At 42.2% G+C, this 22,053-nt stretch overlaps 1 protein-coding gene across 1 annotated transcript in view; it reads right to left on the bottom strand.

The window, feature by feature from the left end:
* zanl (zonadhesin, like) overlaps positions 1-22,053 on the bottom strand; it is a 48,877-nt gene that overhangs the window by 7,718 nt on the left and 19,106 nt on the right. Inside the window, exons 33-66 of the mRNA XM_077228315.1 lie at positions 21,873-22,011; positions 21,638-21,779; positions 21,304-21,500; positions 21,059-21,197; positions 20,393-20,509; positions 20,057-20,181; positions 19,629-19,774; positions 19,266-19,409; positions 16,474-16,581; positions 16,195-16,364; positions 15,611-15,813; positions 15,328-15,469; positions 14,830-15,023; positions 14,595-14,739; positions 14,251-14,495; positions 13,976-14,124; positions 13,756-13,884; positions 13,510-13,648; positions 13,275-13,416; positions 12,942-13,138; positions 12,697-12,835; positions 12,019-12,135; positions 11,683-11,807; positions 11,255-11,400; positions 5,200-5,343; positions 4,991-5,098; positions 4,713-4,882; positions 4,130-4,332; positions 2,627-2,768; positions 2,223-2,470; positions 1,945-2,122; positions 1,705-1,813; positions 1,494-1,588; positions 302-478 (exon numbers count right to left, since the gene is read on the bottom strand). Coding sequence (XP_077084430.1) covers positions 302-478; positions 1,494-1,588; positions 1,705-1,813; positions 1,945-2,122; positions 2,223-2,470; positions 2,627-2,768; positions 4,130-4,332; positions 4,713-4,882; positions 4,991-5,098; positions 5,200-5,343; positions 11,255-11,400; positions 11,683-11,807; positions 12,019-12,135; positions 12,697-12,835; positions 12,942-13,138; positions 13,275-13,416; positions 13,510-13,648; positions 13,756-13,884; positions 13,976-14,124; positions 14,251-14,495; positions 14,595-14,739; positions 14,830-15,023; positions 15,328-15,469; positions 15,611-15,813; positions 16,195-16,364; positions 16,474-16,581; positions 19,266-19,409; positions 19,629-19,774; positions 20,057-20,181; positions 20,393-20,509; positions 21,059-21,197; positions 21,304-21,500; positions 21,638-21,779; positions 21,873-22,011 — 5,213 coding nt within the window. The remainder of the gene's footprint in view (positions 1-301; positions 479-1,493; positions 1,589-1,704; positions 1,814-1,944; positions 2,123-2,222; positions 2,471-2,626; positions 2,769-4,129; positions 4,333-4,712; positions 4,883-4,990; positions 5,099-5,199; positions 5,344-11,254; positions 11,401-11,682; positions 11,808-12,018; positions 12,136-12,696; positions 12,836-12,941; positions 13,139-13,274; positions 13,417-13,509; positions 13,649-13,755; positions 13,885-13,975; positions 14,125-14,250; positions 14,496-14,594; positions 14,740-14,829; positions 15,024-15,327; positions 15,470-15,610; positions 15,814-16,194; positions 16,365-16,473; positions 16,582-19,265; positions 19,410-19,628; positions 19,775-20,056; positions 20,182-20,392; positions 20,510-21,058; positions 21,198-21,303; positions 21,501-21,637; positions 21,780-21,872; positions 22,012-22,053) is intronic.

The following is a 22,053-nucleotide window of genomic DNA, read 5'->3' as shown; positions in this document are numbered from 1 at the left end:
TGCAAGAAATGGAAATAAAGGAGTGGTGTTCAATAAACAGATGAGAACAATGAGAAAAAATAAATGAAAATAGTGGGATTAGGATAGACGAGAAACTGGAGACAATGGCCGGAGAAGGAGAGACTAAAGTACAACTGTTTTAACTCAGCCACTTTAGCAACAAAAGAGAGAAACAGCACCTATTGATGGCTCCATAATTGAAGGGTGCACACTACAAAGTCTTAAAAAGGATACCAGGATACAGTTAATAGCAGGTTTTAAAGGGCACTTTACAGAATGCCTGTAGGGCTCAAACACTTACGGCAGAAGGTATTATTTCTCCAGTTAATTGGCACTCCAGCTTGAGCGCACAGGTCAGCATAGCTTTGAATAGCTTGGCACAGTGCCACTGCGGCGCCACCGGTGCCACACTGATCAAACACACAGTTCTCAAAGTAAGGCTCGGGAGTCACCACTGCATGACATGGCTTGAAGATACCTGGGAAAATAAAGATGATTTTGCTTTAATAGTGCACAAAACAGGTGTCAGAAGAACGGCCCTATAAAACTGAGAAAATTAATGAAATGAAAAGATGTGCTGGAATAGAAGCATAAATAGAGCAGAATGAGGACTCTTGTACACTTTAGTCTTGACGTTCAGGTCATTGGCAGTGTTATTCGTTTTAGTATTGTAAGACTGGAGAAACTGGAAAAACTGAAAGATAACGCAACTCTCTGAGAAAAACAAAGGAAATCAACATTTGAATTTCTCTCTTGTGCTATCATGCTGAGATCACCTGAAATTCACCTCAAAATCTATATGGGTTAATGTGAATAATTATCATACCGTATTAGATATGTTTGATATCATTGCCCAGGAGGGTGTCTTCCAGGCAAATGGTCTTCTGCTCTCAGAAGGTGTAAAGTTAGCAAATGGTTCCATGTAACTCAACTTCTGCCCTCAGTAAGTCTGGGGCGGTGATTAATGTGAATTCCCTCTGTGTTTAACTCATTTTGGTTTCTACTTTGGTCTGTCTTTATAATGAAATGCAACGACTGCCACGATTCTGTAGTAAAGATTAGCCTGTGATGCGAAATGTACGCCAAGCACTTCGCATCATGTATTTTATAATGTCATGGTATTGCATCTTATCTCTTTATTCCAGAGCATGTAATGTTTGTATCTATTATCTTTGAACTGATTATGCAATTGGCGTTATACATTTACCTGACATAATAAATTGTAAACATTTGATTTTATTCTAATCGACTCTGACATTATTTTCAGTAAAGAATTAAAAAGAATAGTCAAACACTCGCTCACACTTAATGATGCACAGATATCATTAAAAACTTTTTCATTTATGGAGTCAGATGAAATAGAATTTTTTTTTTCGAAAAATAGAACAGAATTTTTAATTGTGATAAAGTCTTTTAAATGTTTTATTAATTTGATCAGTGACCTCATCATCAAAGTGTTTTAAAATGTATGTTTGTGTTTATGTGTGTCCCACCATTTGGATTGGTGATCATGCCACAGCTAGTAGGTTTCGTAGCTTCACTCTGGATCTTGTCATCACATTCAATGTCTCCTCCGTCATGAGTACAACTATGCGAGATACGAAAGGCATGAATGATTAAAGCTCCAATGATAAAATGACCATATTTAAGTTAAAAACGTACTATTACTGGTGCAGTGCACAGTCAAATATGCTTTTAACTTACTCGGGTCTGTCATCGGGCACCTGCCAGCTCTCTCCAAGCTCATTGGTGCTGTCTGTTGGCTTTCCATCTGGCTTGATGTTGTCATCATCAGGATTATCATTAAAGTTTCCTGTAATATATTATCATTTTTTAAATGAATCATATAAGACTATTAATATTTGGTTAGTAGCAACTCTTGAGCTCTTGAGTCTTCATTATAATCATCAATAAAGATGGGATAATTGAATTTGCAGTCTTTACCACAGAGTCCACATAACAGTCCGCTGTAGGAGGAAGGCAGGGTGACATCTGCATGATGATTTCCATCAAAACGGACGTGCAATCTAAAGTCTGTCTCAAGCACCACAAATTTGCCACTTAGGAAGATCTTGATACCGTTTGGAAGTATGACAGGTACAGTGACCTGAACTCCATTCACCTGCAGGATGTATGAATAAGGTAAGCTTACGTATGCACCACAGTTCTGATCTTCTCTAATCTGTTATTTAGCTCTCACAACTCTCAGAAATGTCTCTTACCTGAACTTTGCGACCCTTGCCCAAAATGACCTTTGTGTCATGGACATTGATGATGACAGATCTTACATAAGACACTTTCTTATTATTGTCTCTGTGCTCGTTCTGTGTCTCCACAGAAAAGTATGGCAAGCCAGAGGTCTCATTACAGGGCTTAGTGAGAGTGTAGGAGCAGGCACCCATGAAGTGATGGACTTTATCATCAAAGGAGTTATAATGAGGGTCACCAGAAACAGAGCAAATGCCTGTACCTAAAAGAGATAAAAATGGGGAGATAAAAAAATTTGTTCCATGTCTCAACAGGTTTGTGCAGAACTGCATGTGTGTATGTGATAATATGTGTAAACAAATATACCAGTGCACATGCTAAAACCTGTACTAAGTGTAAACCAGTATATATTTGTTACCAAGTGGTTTGCAGACATAGTCTCCATCTTGAAGTTGGCAACTCTCAGAAGGAAGACAGCTGGTGTTGTAACACTGAATAGTTCCTCCACCCTCACATGTACACTTCTGCGTACAGCTCTCCAGATACCAGCTCTCATTCACCTGAACATGGCCACATTGAGAGGAATGTGTTAAAACATCAACCACAATGTTCAAAACATTTTTTAAAACATGAAAGCCTTATATTAATAAAATAAATCTTCACTATGTTTTAAGCAATCCTATAGACTATACAAACGCTAATAGAATGGATTCTGATTTATCCCAGTGAGTCGATTCATTTGATCGGTTCATAAAAAAGGTTAATTTAGCCAAATGATTTGTTCAGTGACTGTGTTACGGCATTAGCTAGCGAAAAGCGTCTTATTGGCTGCATCAGAAAGCTTAGGAAATTTAGGCAAATTGCCCTATCAAGCAATAGGTGTGTTCAACTTGAAGAGGCACTGCACAGACCGATATGTATGACATCAAATTACCGCGAGAGCAATTAGAGAGAAGACGACTCTGTATGCTTTTGAATCGCTCATGCGGTACTTTAATACAACAACTGGCCTTCAGGGCACCACTACAATTCGAATTAACGCACCTATAATGACTTTGCGGGATGTGATACGATCATTGGATTAAGACATGTCTTGCATAGCAGAGGCAGCATTATTTCTCTGCCGTTCTGCAATTGGTTATAATTGGCATTTTTCAGCTTTCCGATGCAGCCGTTGTGTTGTGTTGTTGAATTATTTACTCAACCTATTCGTTAAAACATCCAGTCGACCGAATATTTGGTTATCCTTTATTATAATTTTTCTGATATGACCATCCATTTAAATTCTAATTCTAATAACTATCTATTTATAATTTTATAATTTTTTCTAGTTAATTTCAATAAACTATCTGAAAGTGACAAATGCAACAACAGCATAAATGAAACAGAAAACAGTAAAACAATCTCCAATAAAGTATTAATTTGTATAATTTATTCACGTCGTGGTGCATGGCTGGGAACTATACCGCGTTAATCACAGTATTGTTTCAAATGTGCTCACATTGGACAGACACCTTATAGTGTGGCTTTTTGAGTTGGTGCTCTTGCTGTTTAGTGTTTAAAGCATTTTTAATGACAGACACAATGTTTTTATCACGATTTCTGAAGAATAATATGACAAACTTAGACAAGAGGCGTAAAGAAGTCATAGAGTGAAAAAAATGAGCAATTAATATGCAAACTAAAGTTTCTACGGATATCTGCTCTTCAAGAGGTCTGAATATTTATTTATTCTATAATACCTCATTAACAGAGAAATACATCAATAACATCATGGATGATTCAAGAACATGGACTTTTAAAATAACTTGTCATGATTGCAGTGGTTTTGTGGATGTTTTGATAAAAATTTTGACATTTATTTTCATAATCTCGTCCATGGCCCCAGAAGCCCACGGGTCGGCCCTGGTTTTAAACTCACTGGGTGGTAGGAGCCTGAGGGGTCCACACAGCCACAGTCTTTAACAGGAACACATTTGTTGTCACTGAGGATGAAGCCAGGATCGCACTCACAGCCCTCTACACACTTCTCACTGCAGCCCGGTGGTCCATTGATACCCAGACATGTCTCCGGACAGGAGCTCACACATATGGAGTAATGGCTGTTTGGAGGACATACCAGAGCTGTAGAAAAATGAGGAAAAACATAATTAACTGATGGTGAAAATAAGGTTAAAGTGTGGAGTATGTAGTTTCCCAGTCCCATGTCCCCATCCCCATGTGACAGCATTCCTGTCTCTACCATTCTGGCCTTTAAAGTCAAAGCTTCATAAATAATAAAAACAATCAGGCTAAAGTTAACATAAGTGTTCAACTCTAGCTGTCCTATTTCAACCTCCTGAACTGCATTTCCTTTAATAATTTATTTTGTGCATTAGAGAGAGCTGAAAGCTGGCTTCACTGGGAATATGAAATGTTATTCTTGCACAGATGCAAGTTGCCAAATTTTGCTGCTTTATCATATTCTCAATCCATGCAATATGAGACATGTGAGTATGACTCACGGCAGAAGTCTGGCTCCCTCCACTGATGGACAGGTGCACCTGCACTGAGGCAACCATCAGTGTAAGCTTGAAGCTGGTCACAAAGGACCTGCTGCAGCCCTTGATAACGGCACATATCAAACACACAGCTCTGGAAGAAAGGCAACGGGTCCACCACACTTATACAGTCCCTGTGAGGAGAAAATGTAAAAGAAAATGTAAAATGTTTAAGCACTAAAATGTTTCAAACATTGCTTATTAGCAGTATTTGGAAATTTCATAGTTTGGTAATTCCCTACCTAAAAGGTCCATTTGTGTCAGTTATTTTCCCACAGTTCTCTGGGTTTGACACCACACCCTCCAGCACAGGATCACAGGGTGGTTGAGGTCCAGGGTCATGCTTGCACCTGAAAACACATCATCATTGAACATATGAAGTCAACCTAATCCTCAAAACATTGTGCTGCATGTGCAGTTGATAAAATGCAGAAAAGAAAGAGGTACTGACGTTGCATCCTCGTCCTCATCAGTTTTCCAGCTGTCGCCAAACTGATGTGAGCTGTCAGATTGGGAGCCATCTGGCTTAGTGAAGTCATTATTAGGGTTTCCATCATAGTCCCCACACAGGCCACACATCTGGTCATAGTATGAACTGATGAGTAAGAGAAGAACAAAGCAAGAGGGATTAATTTTAAGATGTTCATTTCCCCAGAGATGGTTCACGAGTTCACACTTACATATAATTTTGAGGGAGTAAGATTTAATGCGTATTTGGCGTGCTGTCCGGAGGGAGGGCTCCGAGCTCGGAATTCAGCCCGAACCCAGAGTACTCCCCCCGTATGTAAGTGATTTTTAGAACTAGGAGTGTGGAGAACTAGGAGTGTGGAGAAGGGGTGGAGGGGGGATGCTGCAAACTGTCAATGGATCGAGGTAAGACTGCTGAGTCTATATGTACCCTCTTATCATTGATTGCTGATTGCTGTCCACTCGTGTTAATTATCTGAACGTGCTCCTCCCGAACTTAGTTAATAAAACTTCATTTTGTGATTTTTTTTCTTTTGTTGGATTAACTCAAATCCTATAACCCTTAAAGGGTTAGTTCACCCAAAAATGAAAATTCTGTCAGTAATTTCTCACCATCATGTGACGTCGTTCCAAACTCGTAAGACTTTCATCTTCGAAACACAAATGAAGATATTTTAATGAAATCTGAGAGCTTTCTGTCCCTCCATTGACAGTCTAAGTAACTTTAAACCCCCAGAAAGATAGTAAAGACATGGAATCCAAGTCCATCCGAGTTCTTTGTTTGAGCAAAAAAAACCATAATTTACCATTTTATTTACAAAATATGAATCTCAACCCCGTGTTCACGAGAGCACCATGACGCATAAGTGTTGACGCGAGAGCGGATGTTGTTACATGAATGCACATTAGACATATATATTTTATAAATAGAGTAGTAAATTACGTTTTTTGGTGCAAAGAAACCACTCATGTCACTTCATAACAAAGTTAATCCACTGGAGTCACATGGATTAATTTACTACCTTTCTAGGACTTGAAGGCGCTAATTGTGTAGCGATTCTCATTGTCTGTGTATACAGCAAAGTAAGGCACATCTGTGCTGTTACAAGGTTCAGACATCAGGTAAGAACAGTTCCCTTTCAAGGGAACTCGAGCTGCGTCAAACGCTGTGGGAACGCCCCTGCGTTGTGCGTCATGAAGCACGTATGGAATCAGCCCAATGGAGAGATGGAACGTCATAGGCTGGTGACGTCATCGACCAGGAAACTATAAAGCACCCCATAAACACAAGCGCAACAGCTTTCTGTGCCTTCAGTCGCGCTATATGTGAATCTGTCCCTGTGTGAATATTGTCTGTCTTTACATACTCTGCACCACACAAACAATTTATATATACATATATATATATATTAAGAGAGATATGGCGAACGAACAGCAGTTTAGGAAGTGTGTCCCTCCCTGCTCGCGATATTTTACGAGTGGGGATACACACGTTCTTTGTGTTGTTTGTTTGGGAGTGCAGCATGCCCAGTCAGCTCTCGAGGGAGCTGATTGTGAGCATTGCGAGCGTCTGCTATTAAGGACGCTCCGCTCCCGCCGGACCATCTTCGAGGAGAGCGGTTCGGTGCGCGCTCTCCGCGGTTCCGGTCCCGCTCTTGCCGAGGCAGAGCGATGACGCGTATCGTGGGGATCGCAGATGGATCTCTCAGCGGGGTTAGAGACGGGCTCTGCCTTATCTCTCCCTTCACCTGTGAGATCCAGTGCCTCAGTCCCGTGTTCGGAAGCACGCGCTGCGGTTTCTTCCGCTCGGGCTGAGGCACCAGTTATAAATGAGGGAGATGTGGAGGATTCGCCACCTTACCCTCCCGAAAGTGATGAGCTAGTGGAGGTATTAACAAGAGCTGTAGAAAAACTCAGCATTGTATGGCCAGTGACAAGACAGGAGTCTGTTTCTAAATCAAAATTAGATGAGAGATTTTTGCCGTCACGAGTGCAACCTCCACGCCGGTGCTTGTCGTTTTTTCCCGATCTCCACACTGAGGTGTCGAAATCGTGGAAAAAACCGGTGTAATATAGAGTGTTTAGTCCCCAGACTTCAACATATTCTAATATTGTGGGGGGAAAATCATATGGTTATTCGGCTATGCCTCGCGTGGAAGAGACGCTTGCGAGTTTTCTCTCCCTCGAGGCTGCGTCATCTGTTAAGGCACCGGCATTACCCACCAAGCCTCTTAAAAAAAGAAATATTTCGGTTTTTGTGGGTAAAGCATATTCGGCGGCGGGTCAGGCTGCGTCATGTCTGCATACTATGTCTATTATGCAGGCATACCAGGCTGACCTGCTGAGGGACGTGAGTGAGAGTGAGGAGGTCAGTGCTGACGTGGTTCGCGAACTGCGTCAGGCTGCTGATTTATCCCTGCGCGCAACCAGAGAGTTGGCCAAGCTAGTGGGTGATCTATGGCAGCTCTGGTGGCCGCAGAAAGACATCTATGGTTAAATCAGACAAATATAAAAGAAAAAGAAAAAGCTTTCCTTTTAGACACTCCTCTCTCCCCCCTGGGTTTATTTGGCGATGCTGTAAATTCTGTCATCGATAAATTCCAGGAGAAGGAAAAGCAAACAACAGCTTTTAAGAAATTTCTCCCTTTAAAAATTCATGTCCCTGGGGCTGCTAAGCAGGAGCAGCCCCGGCCGTCTGTGAGCTCATCATAATAGGGCGCTGATACAGAGTGTCGCGTCTCGTGCTCCCCCTGCTGGACAGTGGGCTCAGCCGCGGCACTCTCAGCCGAAATCTCCCAGTAATAGAACTGATCTGAGGACAGTTATATTAGCTAAGAAGGCTTCGGCTAAGAAGAAGTCCTGGCGCCACGGCGCGCAGGACACTGAGGGTGGTCCCCACCGAGGCGGAAAGGTGTTCACCTCTTTCTACGGTGCCCATACTTCCTCGGTGCCCTCAGGGGCCCGTTCTGCCAACCCCGCCTTCATGCCGGGGCGCAGACGGTCCCAGCGAGCGATTTCCCGAGGGACGCTCGCTCCCTCTGAGGAGGGTTTCAGAGCGGTTAGACCAGTTGTTCCCTGCCGGTGTGCCGTTACAGGGCGCTGCGTTTGCTGCTCAAGTTACACCAGAGGCCAGTCTCGAGAGACTGGTACCCTTAGTAGAATTTCTGGCACAGTGGAAAAGCCTTCCAAAAATATCTCATTGGGTCCTGCAGAAAATAGAAAGGGATTATGCTATCCAATTCAGGTGTCGTCCACCAAGATTCAGAGGGGTTCTGCCTACAGTGGTGGGCCCCGAGCAGGCTCTGGTTATGGAACAAGAGGTGAAAGCACTCCTTCAAAAGGAGGCTATAGAACGGGATCCTCCTCCCAGTGTGGAGTCAGGCTTTTACAGCCGATATTTCATCGTTCCAAAATAGGATGGGGGGCTGCGTCCAATTTTAGACCTGCGCCTATTGAATCGCTCGGTAGGGAAGCCAAAATTCAAGATGCTCTCTATCAAGCAGATCGTGTCACAAATCAGATCCGAGGACTGGTCTGTCACGATAGATCTAAGGGACGCGTACTTCCACATTTCCATCCTTCCACAACACAGGAAGTTCCTGAGATTCGCCTTCGGGGGCGAGGTGTACCAGCACAGGGTTCTTCCGTTTGGCCTAGCTTTATCTCCCCGCACTTTCACGAAATACATGGACGCAGCACTAGTGCCCCTGAGGCTTCAATGTGTTCGTGTCCTCAATTACATCAACGATTGGTTGATTTTAGCTCAGACAGAGCAGATGGCGGTTCGACATTGAGATGTCGTTCTCGTTCATATCAGGAAGTTGGGGTTGAGGCTGAACGCAAAGAAAAGTGTATTATCTCCTCAGAAGACCACTTTTCTGGGTGTCGTTTGGGTTTCGGTTTCGATGCAGGCGCGACTCGCTCCGACCCGCATCGTTTCGATTCTCTCAGCTGTGAAACAAGTAAAGCTAGGCCAGCTACTTACTGTAAAACAGTTTTAGAGACTGTCGGGTCTGATGGCAGCAGTGTCCGACGTTATACCTTGCGGCCTGTTGTACATGAGATCGCTACAGTGGTGGCTCAGGACCAAGGGATTCTCCCCGAGGGGAAATCCGCTCCGCACGGTCAAAGTCACGCGGCGCTGCCTTCGTGCTCTGGTCATGTGGAAAGAAACTTGGTTCCTATTCAAAGGGCCTGTGTTGGGGGCTCTTTGTCGTCGCGTAACGCTAACGACGGATGCTTCCCTCACAGGGTGGGGGGCGGTCACGAGTGGTCGTCCAGCCCAAGGGCTGTCGCAGGACCATCATCTATTACGGCTTATAAATTGTCTAGATATGTTGGCAGTGTTCCAGGCTCTGAAACACTTCCTAGCAGACCTGAGAGGTCATCATGTGTTAGTTCAGTCAGACAACACGTCGGTGGTCTCTTATATAAATCATCAGGCGGGCCTGCGGTTTCGCCGGCTTTACAAGTTGGCCCGTCAGATCCTCCTGTGGTCCCCAACTATTTCTGAGAGCAATGTATCTTCCTGGGTATTTGAATGTGGTAGCAGACTCCCTGTCGCGACAGGGGCCGAGGCCGGGGGATTGGAGACTCCATCCAGAGGTGGTGGAGCTCCTTTGGTTGAGTTTCGGTCGCGCCGAGGTGGACCTATTCGCTTCCAAGGAGACCACGCATTGTCATCTGTGGTTTTCCATCAGCCATCCAGCCCCTCTGGGGTTGGACGCTATGGTGCAGCCGTGGCCGAGGTCACGTCTGTTTGCCTTTCCCCCGATTGCTCTGCTACCTGGAGTTCTGGAGAGGGTTCGCCGGGACGGGGTCAGCCTACTATTAGTAGCCCCGTTCTGGCCGGCCCGAGTATGGTTTGCGGACCTGATTTCTCTCCTGGACGGCTCTCCCTTGGAGCTCCCGCTCAGGAGGGATCTACTCTCTCAGGCGGGCGGCATGATATTTCACCCCCGCCCAGTATTGTGGGCTTGGCCTCTGAGGGGGCCCAGCTCATGAACTCTGGTCTCTCAACCGAGGTTGTTGAGACCATTCTTCACTCCAGAGCTCCATCCACGAGGAAGCTTTATGCCTTGAAGTGGAAACTCTTCACTTCTTGGTGTGGAGAGCACCTGCAGGACCCAGTTAACTGCCCAGTGGGTGCAGTGCTGGAATTCCTGCAGGAGAGCTTCTCCACAGGGCTATCCCCCTCCACACTAAAGGTGTATGTGGCGGCACTGGCTGCTTACCACGTCCCTTTCAGTGGAGTTTCTCTTGGGAGACACCCGCTTATAACTCGTTTCCTTCGTGGCACACTGAGGCTGAGGCCAGCAGTTCGTACGAGGGTGCCGGCCTGGGATCTGGCCATCGTATTAGAAGGTATTTCCCTAGCTCCTCTTGAACCTATCGAAGAAGTTCCTGAGAAGTTTCTCACGTTTAAGACTATCTTTCTTCTTGCTATCTCCTCACTAAAGAGAATCGGAGATTTGCAGGCTCTGTCTGTTTCACCCTCGTGCCTGGAATTTTCGCCTGGCATGGTTAAGGCTTTTCTGCATCCTAGACCAGGTTACGTTCCCAAGGTCCCTACTAATGTTGTTAGACCTACAGTTATGCAGGCCTTTTATCCTCCTCCATTTCTGTCGTCTGACCAGGAGAAACTTAATTTACTCTGCCCTGTTAGGGCGTTTGACGCAGCGTCTCGTTCCCTATCAGGGAACTAGGGTTACATACGTAACCGAGACGTTTCCCATGAAGTCGTAGCGCCGCTTAAGGGTTTGAAGGCTTTGAAGGCGCTAATTGTGTAGGCTGTCAATAGAGGGACAGAAAGCTCTCAGATTTCATTAAAAAAATTTTATTTGTGTTCTGAAGATTAACAAAAAGTGTTATGGGTTTGGAACGACATGAGAGTGAGAAATGAATGACAGAATTTTATTTTTGGGGTCAACTAATCCTTCAAGAATCATGGTGGATCTTAGTGTTTCCTGACAAATCCATCAAGTCAGATTAATATACTGTGTATATATTTCATTGAGGCTGTTTCAGAGTTTTACTACCTGGGAACAGAGATCTTAGCGTAATGGTTGCCGTCCCACTTCACCTCCAGGCCGAACGAAGTTGTGAGGATTACATATTGGCCAGCAAGAGACAGAGAAATGAGCGGAGATGGCGAGTGGGGGAGGGACACCCTGAGTCCATTTACCTGGATGTGTGAAAAGAGATGAACAATGGAGATGGATTGAAGACTAATGTTATCTTTGACTAGAAGAAATGTGATTATGAACAGATTAGGAACAACTGAAAGAAAATATTTTGGATAAGAGGAGTGTCTTAAGAGGACTGTCTTAAAACTATTGTCTTTTTTTACTTAATGCCATCATCTAAGAGAGACTAAATCATATTTTAGCTGTCTTAGTTCTTCATCTCAAGATTACAGAATGACTTCAGTGGTGGTTTAATGATGGCCGCTGCTGTGGATACTGACCAGAGTTCTCCTGTTTTTCATCATTGTCACTGTGACACCATCAACAGTCACATACAGTTTCCTCAGGTAAGAAACACCAGAAATTCCTCTCTCTTCATTTTTACCCTCTATGGAGAACCAGGGGCCTGCAGACACAGGAGAGAGGGAAGTAAAGTTATTTAAAAAAAAAAATGTAAAAACATTTCTAAGTTAATTTTGGGAACATTTAATGTACATTGAATCAATATTAAGAATGTCAGGATTTTTTGTTACTCCATAACACCTACTGATGACCAAAGCATTCTAATGTCACTGCTGATTGTGGATGGTTTTAACTTAGTTTTGGCCATTGCTTACCAGTGTTGTTTTTACAGGTGCGGGCCAGAGTATAGGTGCAAGTGCCCATGAAGCTGTAGTATTTGCCATCAAAGGTGTTGTAATGAGGGTCACCAGAAATAATACAGTCTTGAGATCCTGGGGGATTGTGAACAGATTAAGTATTTTTAAATACATCAACCATGTTTTAAGTGCTAAAGTTTGTGTAAAGTGCAATAGTATATTTGGCGGATATACTTTTTGTATATGTAATTAAAAGTTTGTGATGTTATAATCTGTTTGCATGTAATACAACATCCTTCTACCATGGTAAGTAATTATATAAAGTAAGTTCACACATATAGTCAAGCTACAGTCTCCATTTCTCTAGCCAAATATACACAATACAATGTGTAATCAAATATTAAGAAGGATTAATTACAAAAAGCATCTGTCTTTCAGAGTTAATGCAAGCCAAGACCAGTTGTTGTCTTATTAATGCATATACATGCTGGAAAAAGCCGAGCTAGTATCTAAATATGTTAGCTCAACATTGCAAAACTGGACTAGTATGATTTTAAGGCAGACATTAAAAGAAAGACAATTATTGCTTTAGCCTGACTGAAATTGGATAGATGGATGGATGGATGGATGTGTGGATGGATGGATGAAAAGTAAATGGAAATGGACTTACTGAGTTTACTTAACTATGGTACTCACCTTCTGGGTAACACCCAATTACACCATCCTGTACTCCACATTGTTCCATTGGTGGACAGTCAGCAGCACTACAGGAAACGAACGGGGGGTCACACTTACACAGTAGCTCACAATCCTTGGTGTAGAACTCTTCACCTGGCTAAATCCATTCAGAGAAGAAATATGTTAGTTTGATGAAAAATACTACTTAATTGACTATAACAGACCACCGCTGTCCTAAATGATACCACATACAGTTTCCTCACCTGATAATAATGTCCATTATGCCTGCAGCCACATGTGTCTTCTTTCACGCACTGGCCAGCACTGAGGATGTATCCAGGGTCACAAACACATCCTTCAGAACAAGGCCCAGTGCACTGATTTGGTGGAATTGGGTTACAGGAAGGCTGGCAAATTGGGGCGCATGACTCAAAATGACTGTTGGGTGGGCATTTCAGAGCTGGAGAGGAAGAATGTGTATTAGTGCTAGTCATAAACTTCACTCTATCTGACAGTATGAGAAATAGTACAAGCCATTGATGTCAGACGTTTTTGTTAGACTTTATGGTTGAGGAATATGTATTTTTCAGACATACGACAGAAGGTGCTGTTTCTCCAGGGTCCAATTGTCACGCCACGGTCCTGACATTCGTTGACGTACGACTCTATAGCTTCACACAACGCAGAATGAGCTCCATCCAGCTCACACACATCAAACAAACAGTCTTGGAAGAAACCCTATACACACAGGGTTAAGATCTGTAAGTATCTTTTATATGGTTAAAATTACACACTAAAGGATTTCAAATAATCTGACTTGACTTCACTCACATTTGGGTTGACTCTTGGATGGCAAGCAGCAAATGGGCCATTGGTGTCCAATATGAGACCACAGTAAGCTGGCCCTTCATACAACTCCTGCTCAGCATCTGTACATCCTGGGGTTGGGTCGACCTCTGGCTCATTACACCTGAAAGGCAGAATCAAAGTTAAGTAATCTATGATATGAATTAAAAGATAACATACTGTAGATGAGTCTTTTAGAACTAACAGTATGTGCATTCCATATTAACTTACTTAGGGTCTGTGTTCCAGCTGTGGCCAAAGTCATTGGGGTTTTGGACCAGTTCACCAGTCGGGGTCTGGAAGTCATCCTTAGGGTCTCCGTTGTAGTCCCCACACAGTCCACAAAGTTTGTCCTCATAGCTGTAAAATGATCACAAGCATATAGAAACATTTAAAAAGTGGAAAAAGTTGTAATAGTTATTAAAAAGACTTTTATAAGAACCATACTCACTCCTTGATCACTTTAATGTCCATAAAGTGGTTTCCATCGTAACGTACAGTAACTCCAAAGTTCAAGACCACTGTGTAGTGCTTGCCAGACATAAAAATGTCAACACCACTGACAGGACTCAGAGGAATGTTTACTTTGGTACCATTGACCTGAGAAAAGTCAGAAAACATAACTGTCCATTTGAATGTGCCTCTACATAAGATGTCTACAATATCTTATGCAGTAATATTGCATACCTTAGCAGTAATATTGAAATGAATGTTTTTTTCTCTGACCTGCACAGTTCCTCCTTTCAGAATGGACACTATCATTCCCAGCGCATGGACATGAACTGCTTTTACATAGCTGATATAAGGGTTGTTGTAGCGATTCTCATTGTCTGTGTATACAGCAAAGTAAGGCACATCTGTGCTGTTACAAGGTTCAGACATCAGGTAAGAACAGTTTCCCATGAAGTCGTAGCGCCGCTTATCAAAGGTGGTGTAATGGGGGTCACCAGAAGCAATACAGGTGGAAGTTCCTGGGAGTGAAAAATATCTTGATGTCAAAGATATAAATTCAAAAATAAAAAATAAATTAAAATAGTTCAAGGGAATATTGTTGTTGTTTTGTACATTACCTTTAGGATAGCAGCCATGCACTCCACCAACCTCCCGACATTCTTCTGTCACAGAGTCGCAGGTGTTGTCCACACAGTCGAAAGTGTAGTTGCCAGCACAGCGACACAACTTTGAACAGCCATTTCCAAAAATGATCTCACCAGGCTGAGTGTAAATACAGAACAAGTTTAGAGCAAAGGATTAGGTCCCAGAAATGGATAAAATGCAGCCTCACATCAACGACAACTCTTTTACCTCAAAGTAATTGTTTTCTTCATCTAGGCACCCACACTGCTCAATAGGAACACAGCGCCGGCCACGAAAAACAAATCCTGGTTTACAGAAGCAGCCGCTTATGCAAGAACCAGAGCAGTTGGTGGAGGGTTCTGCGCAGGTAGGAATACAGGCTGGGCCGCAATCAATGTATTCAGAGTCTGGAGGGCAGTTCACTGTTGGAACACATGAAGAGTTGTTTAGCTATACAAATGTTGTAATTTCTTGATAGAGCAGGAGCAGGTACTCATGAAGTGATCTACTTTATTATCAGAGTACAATGAGGGTCAATAGAGACAAAACAAATTCTTATATCTAAAGAGAAAGATAAAAATTAATTCTGTGATCTGTCAGGAGTCTCAATTGGTTTGTGTATAACTGCATGTGTGTATATTCGTGATGTGTTAATATGTGTAAATAAATGTGCCCATACATGTGCTCAAAACTTTATTATGTATAAACCAGTACTATAATTGCTACCGTTTGGTTTGCAGACATAGTCTCCATCTTCAATTTGGCAACTCTCAGAAGGAAGACAGCTGGTGTCATAACAGTGAATAGTTCCTCCACCCTCACATGTACACTTCTGCGTACAGCCCTCCAGATACCAGCTCTCATTCACCTAAACATGGCCACATTGAAAGGAATGTCTGTCATTTTTGCACTGGTTTCATGAATGTTGAAATCAAAGTTTTGGGTCTTGTTTACATAATCACGTCTATGGCCCCAGAAGCCCACGGGTCGGCCCTGGTTTTAAACTCACTGGGTGGTAGGAGCCTGAGGGGTCCACACAGCCACAGTCTTTAACAGGAACACATTTGTTGTCACTGAGGATGAAGCCAGGATCGCACTCACAGCCCTCTACACACTTCTCACTGCAGCCCGGTGGTCCATTGATACCCAGACATGTCTCCGGACAGGAGCTCACACATATGGAGTAATGGCTGTTTGGAGGACATACCAGAGCTGTATAAAAAAGGGGTAAAGCATCAGTAAATGACAGTGAAATTAAGGCTGAAGTGAGGATGAAATGTGGAGAATGTAGTTTCCCAGTCTCATGTCCTCTTCTCTCAGTGACGGCATTCCTTTCATAGAAGTCTAATAAATAATAAAAGCAAAAAGACTAAAGCAAACATAAGTAATCGACTCTAGCTGTCTTTTTCTAATCTCCTGAAGTCCATTTCAATAATTAATATTGTGCATTAGAGAAAGCTTAAAGTTTGTCATTGGGAATGTTAAATGTTATTTTTGCATGGATGTAAGTTGCCAAATTGTACTTCTTTAGTATATGTTCAAAACGTTATACACTTTGCGATACGTTACAACCTATAAGTGAGTATGACTCACGGCAGAAGTCTGGCTCCCTCCACTGATGGACAGGTGCACCTGCACTCAGGCAAGCATCAGTGTAAGCTTGAAGCTGGTCACAAAGGACATGCTGCAGCCCTTGATAACGGCACATATCAAACACACAGCTCTGGAAGAAAGGCAACGGGTCCACCACACTTATACAGTCCCTGTGAGGAGAAAATGTAAGAGAAAGTGTACATTTGTTAAGCACTAAAAATTATTTTAACATTGTTTATTAGCAGTATTTGGAAATTTCATGGTTTGGTAAGTCCTAACCTAAAGGGTCCATTTGTGTCATTTATTCTCCCACAGTTCTCTGGGTTTGACACCACATCCTCCAGCACAGGATCACAGGGTGGTTGAGGTCCAGGGTCAGGCTTGCACCTGAAAACACAACATCATCGAACATATGAAATCGACCTAATCCTCAAAACATTGTACTGCCTGTGTGACCAATCTATTGTAGGATTTGAGGGCGATCCAAACACAAATGAATCTTCCAGGATGATTCGTTCAAACATAATTCCACACAAAACTCAACATTCCAGACCCCCAAAACACCAGTCTAATCTAGGGCCATAAATGGAGTGGGCTCCAGCCAAGAACTTTATGACCATGAAAGCCCAACTAAAGGAATAACGTTGTCAATGTTAGATAGTTTGGAAAAGACTGATTGGTTCAAAAATGGCACGGCTCGGAACCCACCAAGATAACGGCAGAGGTTGTTTGATCCCAAGACAAATGATTCAAAACAGACCTCCTCCTTTTTAAGGACCTTGGAACGACCCCAGGGTTGAAATCTCTTAAAACCACAGAGACTGAGACTTTACATATAAAATTACATAAAATAAACCAAAACAATTATTGACGGACTTATAATCAAACATTGTTCAACTACATAATCCTATATTGTATCTACAACCTCTGTATGTGTCTATTATGCTTAGATCACATACAAGGGTTACACTTTATTTCGATAGTCACTTTAGACATTCTACTAACTATAAGTAACTTTTCAACTACATGTCAACTAACTGTCATTAGAGTATTAGTAGACTGTCAGTAGACTGTTAGGTTAGGGTTAGGTCTTAGGGTTCGCGTTATGAGAACAAGTTGACTTGTAGTTGCTAAGTTACTTATAGTCAGTAGAATATCTGTTGGGGGACAAACAAAATAAAGTGTTAGCAGATATTAAGCAGACAGTCTACTAATACTCTAATGAGAGTTAGTTAACATGTAGTTGCAAAGTTACTTATTGTTAGTAGAATGTCTAAAATGGACTATCGAAATAAAGTCTTACCCATACAAGTCATGTAATTGTTATAACTATTAGATGTTTGAATGAAAGTGTGTCTTGATTCCTATCAATACGATCATATGTTCTTAATTCAGAAGATGCCTTGATTGAACTCTGTGTAAAATGTTTTGTGTTCTTATAGGAATCATGTCTAAACTGTACACTTTTGTACTCTGCTAAAGCCGGAGAGTAAAGGGATCACAGATAACGCATGCTTTACGATGAGAGGTGAAGAGAATGCCACCTCTAAAATAAAGAGAGTGCCTAATTGTTCAGAACTCATCCAAGAGGCTGAACAAACAGCTGAGTTTAAAATCTTAGGACCCGAACAAAGCCAGAGTTTTAGTTGGGTTTGAAAGAGTTTGGTTGAGTTAAATTTGTTCGCTAGAGCAGATTTACAGACGGTGAAGCCATGACGAGTAACCGGACAGACGAGTAACCATGTAGACCAGCAGACAAAAGAACTCAAAATAAAGATCAGAAGAACATGGGTTAAACAGCTTCATTCAAGCCATCTAACTACTCTCGTCTCACTTTTCTTTCTGTTTCTTAGCTTTATTTTATTTTCCGTTGAGAGTCTCGATTCTAAGTTAAGTTTTGCTGCAAAGTTTAATTTAAACGATTCGACTGCAAAGCCCGCTTTCCAGCTTCAAAGACTTTCCATCCATCCGCCAACACACCACGTGATTGGCCGCCCAAGACATCTATTCAGGCACGAGGAGACCACCAGCCAATCAACGAACTCTGGAAACACCCTTTTACGCCAACAAAAGGAATCCCCAACGGAACGCAAAGACAAGCAAGTAGCCTCCAGACTCTAAACTGAACTGGTGCTTTGATATAACATTTAAAAACCCCGCCTAAGAAACGATAGAAGGGTTAAATTAATGACTGATGGTTCGTTCAGGTCATGTCTTATAAATGCATATAGAAACTTGGGATTTCATCATCTCACTCTTAAAACTTTTCTTTCCTCATTATCTTTCTTTCTGCAACTCGTATGAATGTGTGTGTGCGTCTGATTGTGTTAGATATAAGTTTTATGTGTTAGAATAATCAATAAAGACTTCTTTGTATTTTAAAGATAATTGTTCTTGTGTTATGTGCTTACAAATTTAATGTCTTAAACTGCTGATCTAAGTTACCTTGCTTATATATAGTGTTTCACTATAGTTTGGATATTTATATCCGTTTTAGAGCTGATAGTTACGGCCCGTTCAAATGAACGCTGGACGAGTCATTTGCTCTGCCGTTTGAGTAATTCATTTAAGATTCCCTATAGATTAATAATTCCTTTTGAGCTAAATTGACCTGTCTGACCCTACACATTACTACACTATTCAACTTGCTTCGAGCGGGATTTGAACCGGGGTCTCTGGTGTGAGAAGCGGGCATGCTAACAAGGACACTTAAAATCGCAGACTCTATTGTCAGTCACTAGTGCGCCTCTTGAGGCCAGTGGAGTGAAGTTTACACACACAGCTCTTACTGGCCTACATGCATTACACTCGCCCCCCTAAACCTCACTCTCATCTGTTTAAACTGCACCAAATGTGACCTGTCCTACTGGACCCGCTCCGAGGGGGATTCGAACCGGTGTGAGAGGCGGGCACTCTAACAAGGACGCTAACAGCAGCAACCTCTAGCGTCAGCCGCTAACATGCCTCTTGAGGCTAGGGGAGTGAGGTTTACATGCATAGCTCTTACTGGCCTAAGTCCATTACACCTGAATTTGCAGTTGATAAAATGTCGAAAAGAAAGAGGTACTGACGTTGCATCCTCGTCCTCATCAGTTTTCCAGCTGTCGCCAAACTGATGTGAGCTGTCAGATTGGGAGCCATCTGGCTTAGTGAAGTCATTATTAGGGTTTCCATCATAGTCCCCACACAGGCCACACATCTTGTCATAGTAGGAACTGATAAAATGAGAGAGAGAGGAAAAAAGAGAGAGAGAGATTAATATAAAGACGTTTGTTTCCCTAGAGACACTTTTTGTTTTTTTCTTTTGCAGGATTTACACAAGCCCTCTAACCCTTTACAATCATGGTGGATCTTAGTGTTTCCTGAGAAATCCATCAGGTCAGAGTAATGTACTGTGTATATATTTCAATGAGGCCGTTTCAGAGTTTTAGTACCTGGGAACAGAGATCTTAGCGTAATGGTTGCCGTCCCACTTCACCTCCAGGCCGAACGAAGTTGTGAGGATTACATATTGGCCAGCAAGAGACAGAGAAATGAGCGGAGATGGCGAGTGGGGGAGGGACACCCTGAGTCCATTTACCTGGATGTGTGAAAAGAGATGAACAATGGAGATGGATTGAAGACTAATGTTATCTTTGACTAGAAGAAATGTGATTATGAACAGATTAGGAACAACTGAAAGAAAATATTTTGGATAAGAGGAGTGTCTTAAGAGGACTGTCTTAAAACTATTGTCTTTTTTTACTTAATGCCATCATCTAAGAGAGACTAAATCATATTTTAGCTGTCTTAGTTCTTCATCTCAAGATTACAGAATGACTTCAGTGGTGGTTTAATGATGGCCGCTGCTGTGGATACTGACCAGAGTTCTCCTGTTTTTCATCATTGTCACTGTGACACCATCAACAGTCACATACAGTTTCCTCAGGTAAGAAACACCAGAAATTCCTCTCTCTTCATTTTTACCCTCTATGGAGAACCAGGGGCCTGCAGACACAGGAGAGAGGGAAGTAAAGTTATTTTAAAATCTTATTTAAACTTCATTTTTAAGTTAATTTTGGGAACATTTAATATACATTGAATCAATATTAAGAATGTCAGGATTTTTTGTTACTCCATAACACCTACTGATGACCAAAGCATTCTAATGTCACTGCTGATTGTGGATGGTTTTAACATGGTTTTGGCCATTGCTTACCAGTGTTGTTTTTACAGGTGCGGGCCAGAGTGTAGGTGCAAGTTCCCATGAAGCTGTAGTATTTGCCATCAAAGGTGTTATAATGAGGGTCACCAGAGATAATACAGTCTTGAGATCCTGGGGGATTGTGAAAAGATTAAGTATTTTTAAATACATCAATCATGTTTTAAGTGCTAAAGTTTGTGTAAAGTGCAATAGTATATTTGGCGGATATACTTTTCATATATGTAATGAAAAGTTTGTGATGTTATAATCTGTTTGTATGTAATACAACATCCTTCTCCCATGGTAAGTTATTATATAAAGAAAGTTCACAAGTATAGTCAAGCTACAGTCTCCATTTCTCTAGCCAAATATTCACGATACAATGTGTAGTCAAATATTAAGAAGGATTAATTACAAAAAGCATCTGTCTTTCAGAGTTAATGCAAGCCAAGACCAGTTGTTGTCTTATTAATGCATATACATGCTGGAAAAAGCCGAGCTAGTATCTAAATATGTTAGCTCAACATTGCAAAACTGGACTAGTATTATTTTCAGGCAGACATAAAAAAAATACAATTGCTTTAGCCTGACTGAAATTGGATAGATGGATGGATGTGTGGATGGATGGATGAAAAGTGAATGGAAATGCACTTACTGAGTTTACTTAACTATGGTACTCACCTTCTGGGTAACACCCAATTACACCATCCTGTACTCCACATTGTTCCATTGGTGGACAGTCAGCAGCACTACAGGAAACGAACGGGGGGTCACACTTACACAGTAGCTCACAATCCTTGGTGTAGAACTCTTCACCTGGCTAAATCCATGCAGAGAAGAAATATGTTAGTTTGATGAAAAATACTACTTGATTGACTATAACAGACCATCGCTGTCCTAAATGATACCACATACAGTTTCCTCACCCGATAATAATGTCCATTATGCCTGCAGCCACATGTGTCTTCTTTCACGCACTGGCCAGCACTGAGGATGTATCCAGGGTCACAAACACATCCTTCAGAACAAGGCCCAGTGCACTGATTTGGTGGAATTGGGTTACAGGAAGGCTGGCAAATTGGGGCGCAAGACTCAAAATGACTGTTGGGTGGGCATTTCAGAGCTGGAGAGGAAGAATGTGTATTAGTGCTAGTCATAAACTTCACTCTATCTGACAGTATGAGAAACAGTACAAGCCGTTGATGTGAGACGTTTTTTGTTAGACTTTATGGTTGAGGAATATGTATTTTTCAGACATACGACAGAAGGTGCTGTTTCTCCAGGGTCCAATTGTGACGCCACGGTCCTGACATTCGTTGACGTACGACTCTATTGCTTCACACAATGCAGAATGAGCTCCATCCAGCTCACACACATCAAACAAACAGTCTTGGAAGAAACCCTATACACACAGGGTTAAGATCTGTAAGTATCTTTTATAACCTTAAAATTACACACTAAAGCATTTCAAATATTTTGACTTGACTTCACTCACATTTGGGTTGACTCTTGGATGGCAAGCAGCAAATGGGCCATTGGTGTCCAATATGAGACCACAGTAAGCTGGCCCTTCATACAACTCCTGCTCAACATCTGTACATCCTGGGGTTGGGTCGACCTCTGGCTTGTTACACCTGAAAGGCAGCATCAAAGTTAAGTCATCTATGATATGAATT

Source organism: Siphateles boraxobius, unplaced genomic scaffold (genome assembly GCF_051911475.1).
Source record: "Siphateles boraxobius isolate OS27281-9 unplaced genomic scaffold, OSU_SipBor_1 130, whole genome shotgun sequence".
Lineage (NCBI taxonomy): Eukaryota > Metazoa > Chordata > Actinopteri > Cypriniformes > Leuciscidae > Siphateles > Siphateles boraxobius.
This window is presented reverse-complemented; position numbering and strand designations above follow the sequence as displayed.